General features: G+C 48.2%; 1 protein-coding gene across 1 annotated transcript in view; it reads right to left on the bottom strand.

The window, feature by feature from the left end:
* Positions 1 to 12,544, bottom strand: part of carmil2 (capping protein regulator and myosin 1 linker 2) — a gene marked incomplete at both ends in the record, with an annotated part of 44,712 nt that overhangs the window by 8,801 nt on the left and 23,367 nt on the right. The window contains 3 exons of the mRNA XM_080841751.1: positions 1,059 to 1,857; positions 2,234 to 2,337; positions 10,494 to 10,930. Of these exons, the coding sequence (XP_080697877.1) occupies positions 1,059 to 1,857; positions 2,234 to 2,337; positions 10,494 to 10,930 (1,340 nt within the window). The remainder of the gene's footprint in view (positions 1 to 1,058; positions 1,858 to 2,233; positions 2,338 to 10,493; positions 10,931 to 12,544) is intronic.

The raw sequence follows: 12,544 nt of genomic DNA, 5'->3' as shown, positions 1-12,544 counted from the left end.
GTGGAGTGAAAATCAGGGACGGCGTGAGTTTTTAGATTGCTCGGTGGGATCTAAATTCACTTGCGGCTAAACATCAGTGTACTGAACTCTTCTGAACTCTGTTTAATGAGTACATGATAAGTGTTCAACTAATGAGGTTGTTATGAATATAGAGTAAGTTATTACGGTTCAGCCCTCGAGGAAGTGAGTTGTCTAATCCCCACTGAAGGCCTGGTCTTCACTCAGTCAGATAGAGGAAGGCTGAGCACACAAGTCTGGCTGCACTCCAACTTGCAATGCCAGTTTGGAGACTCGGATACACACTCACACACACATACACACACACACACACACACACACACACACACACACACACAGAGACACACACACACCTTGGCACATTGCAGACCCAACTGCTGCACTCCCTTTACAAAAACACAGACGCCCTATCAAATATGTATATCTATCACAGAAACACACCCTGCACAAGAACTGAACCCAACTGAACAAAAAAGGAGGAAAACATGTTAAATTAACTGAACACAACTTTTACTGCACTACACCTTGTCTGAAAAAAAAACCACAAAACCCACTGGAACAAAGGGGCAGCCCTAGAATGGTACATGTAGGCAACAGAAATGGTAAAGCATCCTGGCACCCAGCATATTATCTACAATGGTTCAGTCGAAAGCAAAATACGATCCATCCATTTCCAGAGAAAAGAGGAGAAAAGTGATTCAATGAAGAGTAAATATCAGTGGAGAAGGCTGCTTTTTAGCACCATTACAGACTTGCCTTATCTGACTAAGTGAAGATTTGAAGGCTTACAGGAACCCAGCCTGGGCAAACCCTCCAGTACCCTGCCCTGCCCTGCCCTGCCCTGCCCTGCCCTGCCCTACCCTACCCTACCCTGCCCTGCCCTGCCCTGCCCTGCCCTGCCCTGCCCTACCCTACCCTGCCCTGCCCTGCCCTGCCCTGCCCTGCCCTGCCCTACCCTGCCCTACCCTACCCTACCCTGCCCTACCCTGCCCTGCCCTGCCCTGCCCTGCCCTACCCTGCCCTACCCTGGCGGTTCTTACCTTGGTCTGTGCAGCGGGTCCCCCCTCCTCTGGCTCCAGCCCCGTGAGCAGAATGAGGGACTGGGACTTGCCCTCCCTCAGCGAGCGTCTGCTGGGCTTGGGCCGGCGCTCCCCGTCCGGCGTGCGGCTCTTCTCCAGCGTGCGGCTCTTCTCCGCCTCCGTGGAGGGAGACATGGCCGTGGTTGGCGAGGGCGACGCCGGGGAGAGCGCTGGAATCTCACCTGTCGCTAGATTGGGTGACAGGGCGGGGCTGGCCGTTGGGGTGGATGTAGGAGGGGCAGAGGGGGATGTGGGGGCTGGAGAGGGTGTTGGCGAGGGGGTAGAGGTGGGCACAGCGTCTTCGACTGGCGGGGCATTTGTGGTGACGGTGGTTGTGATGGTAGTGGTAGGAATGACTGAGACAGCTTTCTCCTCCTCCTCCTGTGCTTTCTCCTTCTCTTTTTCTCTCTCTTTCTCCCTCTCCCGCTCCCTCTCTTTTTCCCGCTCCTTCTCGGCCCGCGCCGCCTCCCTCAGAGGTCGGATGAGGTCGGCTATGGACGTCTTTTTCGCCTTGCCCTCTGGGGCACCTTCCCCTTTGGTGCCCCTGGCAGCGCGCCCCTTCTTGAAGGCGAAGAAGTCCCCGAATTTCTTCTTGATGTTTTTGGAGGGGGGTGCAGGGATGGGTGCGGCGGTGGTGGTGGTGGTGGTGGTCGTAGCGGGCGTAGTGGATGTTGTTGTGGTGGGGGGAGGAGCCGTGGTGGTGGGGGTGGGGTCAGTGGGGGATTGTGCTTTATCGAGGGGCTCCTCCCTCTGGTGCTTTCTGGAGGTGAGCAAAGACACAAGGCATGATGGGAAAGTGAGGGGATATGTATGTGCGATTCTTTAGTGATTGTCTCTGTATTTACATATGTGTGTCTGTGAGTGTAACTGCCAACGTCCAGGGTGGCACCAAAATCTCTGTGCGGCTGGGCGTCTGTGTACGTGTGCGTATGTCTGTGTCTGTGTCTGTGTCTGTGTGAGTGTGAGTGTGAGTGTGAGTGTGTGTGTTTGTGTGTGTGTGTGTGTGTGTTTGTGTGTGTGTGTGTGTGTGTGTGTCTGTGTGTGTGTGTGTGTGTGTGTGTGTGTGTGTGTGTGTGTGTGTGTGTGTGTGTGTGTGTGTGTGTGTGTGTGTGTGTGTGTTTGGATATGATACTCACATGGGGTCATCTGAGATGATCTTCTTTGTGAAAAACTCCTCTACGCCCTCGTCTACCCTTCCTATGTTTTCATTGACTTCATTCTCGCACTCCGCTGCCTGCTCCTGTATGATTACAGACACACACACACACACACACACACACACACACACACACACACACACACACACACACACACACACACATACACACACACACACCCACACACACACACACATACACACACACACACACACACACACAGAAACAGATAGAGAGAGGACTTAGCAATACGACCAGACTACTCTGGTTCATCAGCATTTCACACCCGCTGGACTGACAAGTAAGCATCTATTTTCTAGACCGGTGCAGAAAGTCAATACAAATTGAAGGCTGTTCACAGCTCCAAAAGTGTTGCTGCATGAATAGTGTGGACCGAGGCTATGTGATTGTATTCACCTCACTTCATGTACCATAATAATTCTCATTGGCACTGCCAAGACATATATTCATATACAGACACACACAAACACACACACACAAAATATGCACACATACGTTCATACATTAAGACATACACACGTACACACAGCACATGAATCAAGACTGATAGAGCAGAGGTGTGCTGGAGGGCCCATTAGTGTGTGTGTTTGTCTGCAGTAGGGTACATCTGTCTCTCCATTCCCAAGAGGACTACACACAAACACACACACACACACACACACACACACACACACACACACACACACACACACACACACACACACACACAAACACACACAGCCCCCTCTGTTTGTGCCTCATCCCCACTGCTTAATTTGATTCCTTACACACCCACAAATAGGACACACCCACACACACACACACCTCTTAATTACCCACAATTCTCTCATCTCTCACACACAGAGACAACATCAAATTCATGAACAATGAAGACCGAGACCGTCTTTTTTCGCATTGTATTTCAGCAAACATTGTCTGCTTCTCTCTCTCATTTATTCACACATAAACAAGCATTCTCACACATACTATACACACCAGTAGTGCTCCCTCACGTGTACTCTGTATTCTAGCCTGTATTCTCGTCTGCGCTCATTCAGTGGGGAAAACTGAGCAGGCCGGCATAGCAGGCCACAGCAGGCCATAGAGCACTTTCACCCAAAATACCTCCAGCTTCTTGTTAGCTCCATTTTCTGCGGCAGGCAGGGCTAACACACACACACACACACACACACACACACACACACACACACACATACCAAACAAACACTGTTACACACTGTTATGCCCGCGATAGAACAAAATTATGTTTTGGGTTTGAACCTGCCCCTACACACACGCACAGAGCTAATGAGTGTGTGTGTGTGTGTGTGTGTGTGTGTGTGTGTGTGTGTGTGTGTGTGTGTGTGTGTGTGTGTGTGTGTGTGTATGCTGGAGCTACAGCAGACTGGAGGCCTTGGGGTAGAGTGAGATCTGAAAACAGGGGAGCCCACTGCAGCACCGTAGCAACCATATGCAAATGGAGCGTGCAGCACACGAGAAGCGGATTATAAATCATTTAGCACCTCTCAGCCAATCAGAGCGCAGGAGGACTCATCACTCCACTCCATCTTCACCAGGACAAAAAAAAAGCAGCACATTGGGCTTGCATGGTAATGGACGCACACATCCACACACACAAATACATTGAAACAGAAACACACACACACAGAAACATATATGTTTTAACATTTTTCCTCACACGTGGAAAATCACAGCATGCTTTAAAGCTTTCACACAATCCCACTCACATTCACACAACAGCCTTGTGTGCATGTGTGTGTAAGTATTTATGTGTGGGTACATGTGTGTGTGTGGGGATTTATTGCTAAATGTTACAGAACACTGCTCACTTTTTGCACAAACAAAAATAAGAATTTGGAGGAGGTCCAAATTAGACAATAAAATTGGTATTTACATTATGTCAATGTATTCTATCTTCATATATTCCATTACTTATGACTTTGGAGACAAGCACACATAATGCAACACATACCCACACACACACACAATATTTGGCTAAAAGCATCACATGGCTATCTATCCATTATACAACAATCCATCTATTTATATGTAGGTCTGTTTTTTTTGTATTGAACTGTCTATTTTTCCATCTGTCTATCTGTGTGTCTGTCTGTGTGTCTGTAACTCCAGCCCTCTGTTTGTCCATTCATCCTCGCCTTTCGCCTATTCTACCTGTTCTGGCTTCTGTCCACTGAGACTGATTTTCTGTTCTGTATCTATTGTTTTACCGTGTCTCCAGAGTTGTGTGAGCAGACAGCAGATCCATTTGGCTGATTTAAGGTGTCAGGCTACCCTGGTGGTCACTGCCCTGGCGACAGCCCTAAGGTGCGCCCACTCATAATCACAGGGTAATGAGCCCTGCCACTGGTGATCATTTCTCATCAAGATCCCCCCACCTCTGCACACACACATAGTCTGAGACACACAATCACACACACACACACACATACACACACACACACACACACACACACACACACACACACACACACACACACACACACACACACACACACACACACACACACACACACACACACACACACACACACACACACACGTATCCAGTACTCTCTCCTGTACTCTCTCCTCTCCAGGAGATGTGGGCACGCTTCCCATTTAGTTTGGCTGCCTTTGGGTGTGTTCAAGAGAATCCGATGTGGAGGCACTCAGACACTACCTTTCAGAGACTGTGACATGCACTGTGATGAATGTGTCTGTGGCTCTGTGTGGTGGGCGTCAGGGCAGAATCTAATCCGAAGGTTAACAACGTGATATCGAGTTGATTATGATCTGGGCATGCTTTTGAATTTGGCTGCCTTTGGGCATGTTCAAGAAGATCAGTTCTGATACAGTCACATACATAATTGATCACAGAGACCAAGTAAGTAATGTACGTTATGTTTTATTCTGTTTAATTGTGTATTGTGTTTTTTATTATGTATTGCATCTTCTATCATGTATTGTGTAGCCGTACTCCTGTACCTGCTCTTGCAAAGTTCTTTCTGAGTCATGTCTGTGAAAAAAGCTATATAAATAAACTTACTTAATGTAAGCGTGTGGCTCTCCCTGGGCATGAACCCAATGACCTTTTCATGACTAGCATGAACACTGGCTTGCTCTACAAATGGAAGCACAGGGTCACACGAACTTCTCTATGCAGAATACATTTATCTCACAGAGCCTGAGCTGTTGTGACAGTGCAGACACTCTCATTTATTACCCACAGTACCTCTGGTAGGGATTTCCCATGGTGCACTGCTGCTGTTCTCCATCATTCTCCTCACAGTGAGACAACGGTGTAACATTTGATGACAGTAAAAAGCTATTATTATGATGGTATTTGTGGTCAGAGATTGGTGTGAGAATATATAACGGGAGACACTGCACACAATTGTTAAAAAGTGTAAGTATAATGCACAATAAATTATCACATTGTAAGTGATGGGAGCACATCATCTTAGCTAAAAGGAAAGGCCCAGGAATCTCTACGTTGGGATTCAGGCACCAGGATGATGAAAATACAACATGACCAAGAGCTATGTCCACTGTGGCACGACTGTTAAAATACTGAAATGAAACCCACAAGCGTGCACAAACACACACACACACTCACACACATACACACACACACAGGGAAAGAGAGGGAGAGATAGGGATGTGTTTGAGTGTGTTTTATGCTGTTTTTACCCCTTTTCCTACGTTTAGATGTTTCACACATAGGGATGTGTTTGTGGGCTTCTCCCCGCACACACACACACACACACACACACACACACACGCACACACACACACACACACACACACACTCTTACTGCCTGTCTTCTCTCAGCAGTACCACCTGTCCCCTTATCCTCCCGCCAGCCTCCTACCATCACACATTATGGACGGCAGCACACACAGCCAAACACGGCTGCTTGATCTGTCCACCAAACACAAACCATCACACTCCAGTGCACGCACGCACACACACACACACACACCTCTCTCCTTCTCACGCACGGACACACACCTCTCTCTCTCTCTCACACGCACACCTCTCTCTCTCTCTTTCTCTCACACGCACATCTCTCTCTCTTTCTCTCTCTCTCTCACTCACACACAAACACATAACTGTCTATTCCTCATCCACTTCCTCTCTTTCTCTAACATGCACACACACATATATCCCTTTTATACAGCATGAACCTCACACACACTGTTTTTGCTCTGTCTCACATACAACTCACACATCTGCTAGTCACATACATGGAGGTTCATTCCTGCCCCACCTCACCCCCACGACCCCCCTCGAAATTTCACTGTGGTGCCAGTAGTGATGGCAGCCCTTTCATCCTCTCCAATCACCGTGGTAACAGAGGAAGGGCACCACATCCTGTCTTGAGGCTCTCTGATCTGACTGGAGACTCGCCTCACTGCTTACTGACCCCCTCACACACACACACACACACACACACAGATCACAACATCAAATACACACACATCTGTAGATAAAATGGGCCCACACACACAAGCAAAAACAAACACAGAAAAGGATCAAAAACATCAAAAACAATAATTTGGTAATATACGTTTGCTTTGCAAGTTAACAGTCAGGTGGGGTAGTGTTTAGTGATTAGCTGGCCCTGGCTACATTATGAGAATGCAATGCTAAGATAGCTAACTCAAACTAGGTAGGCTTAATATCAGTTGAGTTGGCTTTTTGCATGTATTTATGTATATGGAAATAGTCTGAACTGTGCTCCGCCTGTGTTTAAAAGCACCAGCCGCCACTGATGCACCCACACAGATGAGAGGTATGAAAAACATGCACTCAATGTAAGGAGTTAACACGTGCACACAAATGAACAAGAATCATATGGATACACAGGTAATACATCCTCAGTGACAAAAAACACTCAACACACATGCACGCATGGGTGCACAAACAAGCACACAAAATATAAGGACATTTTAACATACACATTAACCTAACATACATGTGGTACTTAGTCGATGTCATGCCTGAGCTGAGTAAAATGCACTGGATTTCCAAAAACTGTTCACGTGTCATATGAATATTAAGAGAAAAATGTCAGCCGAACATATTTTTAGGGAATTGTTTAGAATTAAACCATTAAACCTGCGGTACTGAATGGTCTGGACAAAAATATTCAATTCAATGAGCGAATTGCACATCCTACAGAGAAGGTTGGAAACATCGATAGAACTCTTTGGTGAAACTATATGTTTAAAACATCATTTTAAGTGTTAAAATTGAAAAAGACTGATTTAGGGGAAGGATTTAAGCTGTTAAGAAGAGGCTAATGTATACATCTGAAATGATGAAGGGATTTGGACCTGTTTGATGTATTTGAATTTATAGCTTTCATAACATTCATGCTATAAATGTCATACAAATACTATTATAGGCTGCTACTATCTTTACTTATTCAAGTTAACAATATGTTGTTTTGTTTAAAAAATGCATTAGTATTGGTAAGAATTCTTAAAACTTTCAATTTTCCTAAATCTTGATAACAAAATGCATAAGAAATGAAAAACCTAAGGCCTGACTACTGGGAATCTATGGGTGTCAGAGCCAATCAAAGAAAACACAAACTGAGAGAATCATGGAGGAAAACACACACACACACAGGAGACTTCACTGTCAACATACACACATACTGGCAGCCTAGAAACAGCACAGCATTGCCAAGATGCTCATCACACACATACACACAGGCATGTGTGTATACACACAAATAACCATCCCACACACGCACACAAATGGATGTACATATAATATGTTCAAAGTGAACACTGATAATACAGATGGAGTACATGGTGCGCTAGTCATCTGGGATCAGGATGGATCATGACACCATGACACACACACAGAAAATGATACATGACAGGTGAGAAACTCATCTGCTGACTGGAACAAAACTGGCCCTAACACAGTGAGCTAATACAACACACACACACACAAACACAAACACACACACACGCACACGCACACGCACACGCACACGCACACACACACACACACACACACATGCACACACACACACACACACACACACACACACACACACACACACACACACACACACACTCCTGTAGGTTAGATATGAACACAGCAAACATTCCTAAACACGAAGATGGCTTTAATCCATAACCCAGAACACAAACTAAGGTTACCAACAGTACCAGCACACAAAGGTAGGTGGCCACAAGCCCCATAACAGATGCCATTGAACAAACAACCTGCGGACCACACAAACCATACCAGCCTTCCAGCCATGCCATACTGTGCTTTCAACTGTAGCAGTCCGTATTGCAGGAAATAAAACCACCCCAAAATAAAGCCAATTTACTGACTGCACCACTCAAGGCAGAAGCACAATGAGAGACAGAGACAGCTTCACTGGACAGGAAGTACAAGGACGATGACAGTGACCCAGTAACAATGGCAGAACCGTCTCCAAAACTCACATGCCGTTCCCCACCACAATGGAGTCATCAGCGTCTGTTTTAGACCAATCATTCTAGCAAAGGGTTGCTCACAGCACAGAGGAGCATCCATCATACCACCCCTAGCTGTTAGCTGTCAAATCCACACACACACACACACACACACACACACACACACACACACACACACACATACACACACAAACATACAGATAAACACAGACACACCCACTCTCAGAGAGAATGTATGCATATACATTTTCACATAGCGCACACAAGAGCGCACACAAATACAGTGGGAGGGACAGAGAATGGGAGGGAAAGCCCAAATGAATTCTCTTCTCTTTGAAAACATGACTGCAGATCTCTCTCACACACACACACACACGCATGCACACACATACACACAGAACATGGAGCTGGCTTTGATCACTGAGCATAACACACGCTGTCGCAGGAACACATACACACACACACGCACTCACACACAGACACACACACACACACACACAGACACACACACACACACACACAGACACACACCTCCCTCTCACAGTGATATACCCCCACCAAAAAATGTCAGAGTACACCAGCTGCTCCCTCTGTCAGTCGAGGATGAATGTATACATGCCCAAATACACACACACACACACACACACACACGCTCACAGACACAAATTGGTGCATAAACAATCACACGCCCTTACAATATTCCACAGAATCCCCCACGCAGAGGGATCGTCCTTTTTCAACAACAGCGGCGACTAACGAGGGGGACAGAAAATGAGAGAGAGAGGGAGAGGGAGAGAGAGAAAGAGAAAGAGAGGGGGAACGTGAGGTCCCCTCCTTGATGGGAGAACATTAATAATTAAGATGCTACAGCAGTCACATCGAAGCCCAGCCGTCCATGAGCGGCACTGGGAGATTTAGCCGCGTTCTGACAGCACCCACCCCAGCTGGGAGTCACGCCGACCATTGTGCGTGCACACACACACACACACACACACACACACACACACACACAGTCACGCATACACACACACAGCCAAGGGGAGAAAAACAGGCAGCAGAAAAATAACACACCCAAAATGTCTCCACATACACAAGCTGCACCATCCCTCTCTACTGCCATGTCTCTTTCTCTGTGTGTTTCTGTTGAGGCATTAGAAGAGAGGCAACACGGAGGGAGAGGAGGGAAGAAAAGGGAGAGCGGGGGAAGAGAGGGGAACGATGCAGGGATGGAGAGGGAGAGACAGAGGGATCGGCAGAGAGAGAGGCAGAGAGAGGCAGAGGGAGAGGGAGAGAAAGAGGGATCGGCAGAGAAAGAGGCAGAGAGGGAGAGGGAGAGGCAGAGAGCCTGGAGCTGCTGCGCTGCTGCGGCTGCAATAACCTGACCACCGCCATCAGAAAGCAGCTTCCCTCCCTCTCTATCTCTTTCTCCCTCTCTCCCTCCCTCCTTCCCCCTCTCTTTCTCTGCCTCTACCTCCATCTCCATCATCCCCCCTGTCCCTGCCTTGTTTTGTCTCCATATCCCTTCCCCATCTCTGCATCTCTGTCTTTCTCCTCCGTGCCTCTCCCTCTCCCTCTCAGCCATAGCTGTGCCTCTCTGTCCTTATCTCCCTCCATCTCTGCCTCTCCCTCTTTCTCTTCTCTCCGCTCTTCTCTCTGTCCATCCACTCCCTCCCACCCCTTGTTCCTCTCCTCCGTGCTCTCTATTCTCTCCTCTCCTCTCCTGTCTGCTGGTCCGGCTCGTCCTGCTTACCTGCGGTTTGCTGGGCGGCTGCCTGTTGCGGCGGTTGGGTCGGGGCCTGGAGCGGGTGTAGTGCCTCAGTGTGTGGCCATCGATGGGCAGGTCCATAGGGGGGCGAGGAGGTGCGGGCTCAGGGCGCCGTGCCTCTCTGTTGCTAAGAGCAGCGGCGGCGGCAGCAGCAGCAGCAGTTGCCGCGGCAGCATCCGCCTCCCTTCCCGCGTGGGAGGAGCCTCGGGGCCTCGGCGTGACTGACAGCTCCGTCGCCAACGACAACGAGGAGGCCCGCCCCCTCTGCTCGCGCTCCCCCTCACCGGGCCCAGAGAGAGCAGGCGAGAGCAGCAGCCCCCCTCCTCCTCCTCCTCCTCCACCTCCCCCTCCCCCGACTCCTTCCTGCTGATAATGTGCACTGCTCTCTCTCGCCTGCTGCTCCACGTCCACATCCAGCAGACCTGCAGAGAGAGAGAGGGAGGGAGAGACAGAGGGAGAGAGAGAGAGAGAGAGAGGGAGAGAGAGAGAGAGACAGAGAGAGCAAGGGTGGGGGAAAGGGGGAGGAGGAAAATATTGGGAGGGAGAAAAAGAGGGGAGAGACGGGAGAGGCAGAGAGATAGGGGAGAGGCAGAGAGAGAGAGAGAGAGATGGAGACATGGGAGAGGAAGAAGAGTAAAACACAAACCAGTGCAGATGATGTCTTATCAACTGATATGTAATAAAATGTGAGCAACAAAAGGAGGTATGTGAAAATTGCAAGAGAGAAAGATAAGAAAGGGAGGGGAGGAGATAAAGGATGAGAAGGAAGAAGAAGAGAGAGAGAGAGAGGGGAAGGAGACTGGTGGACTGGTGGAGCTAAGCACAGGAAGGGAGGATGACAGTCATTCATTCTAAAACATAGGGACACAGAGATAGATGGAAACCAGAGATGAATGGATGACTAAAACTGATTAACCAAACTGACATATCATCACCGCAGAGGAAGAAGAGGAAGTCGAATACATTTACAAAACAACCTCATAATGCAAAAGCAGATAACAACCTGAGGAGGGGGCGAGTGACTGGGAGAAGAGTTCACCCTAATGATAAGCCAGTGACATCCACTCCTCTTCTGTGTTCTCCTCTGTTCTATTCCTTTCTCCTTCTCTTTATCCCTGCTCTCCTCTCTCCTCTTCTCACCTCCCTCTGCTCCCCTATGTTCTTGTGTGGCCCAGTGGACTGAAAGTAACCCATCCATGCTCCAGTTAGCCCCAGCCCTCCTGTTTGGTGCCTTCCTAACTGTATAACTGCCTACCTACATGTGTGTCTTTTTGCTAGCCAACCTGTCTACTTGCCTGCTTACCTGTCTTTCTCTGTCTGTCTGTCTCTCTGTCTATATGTCTGTTTGTTTGTCTGTCTATATAAAGGCTGGTCTTGCTTTTTTAATCATCTTACTGTCTGTCTGCCTACTTGCTAGTCTTCCTGTCTATCTATATGTCTGTTCACCTGTGTCTGTCTTCCTCTGACTTTCTTACTGCCTGCCCAGAGCCTGAACAGGCTGTCTGCTGCACAAGTGATTAGAGTCAGAGGGGTTGGCCAGTTCCCTCTCAAACAGAGCTCCTTCCCGCCGCCCTCACTCGCATTGCTGTCTTAACCTCTTCAGGGCTGCGACGAAGCAAACTCTATCGCCATTGGAACCCCCTACAGTATCATAGGGGAAACCCCCTCCCTTCCAAAATGCTGCCTCAAAACCACCCAGACACATAAACTGCACTATGTGTTGGACTGTATTCACAGACACATACACTGCATCGTGTGTTGGACTCTATTCACACAGACAAACGATTTTCCTCCTCATTAAAAACTAAGTGTGACCCAGTGCAGCCTCACTTGACGTGAGGCACACTGACACACATTGCTGCTGCTGCTGTAAATCTGGTTTGCACTCAGTGCTCACGACTGTGCTCTAGTAAAAGGATTGAACTTGAGTGCAACTCTGGGCCATATGGCCATGGACAGATCTGCCCTTATCTGTGGATGCTCCATTATTTCGCGTACGGTGATGCGTCGCTGCACAGGTCTGGCCTTAGACGGGC

This window comes from Sprattus sprattus (assembly GCF_963457725.1).
Source record: "Sprattus sprattus genome assembly, chromosome: 7".
In the NCBI taxonomy this organism is placed as follows: Eukaryota; Metazoa; Chordata; class Actinopteri; order Clupeiformes; family Clupeidae; genus Sprattus; species Sprattus sprattus.
This window is presented reverse-complemented; position numbering and strand designations above follow the sequence as displayed.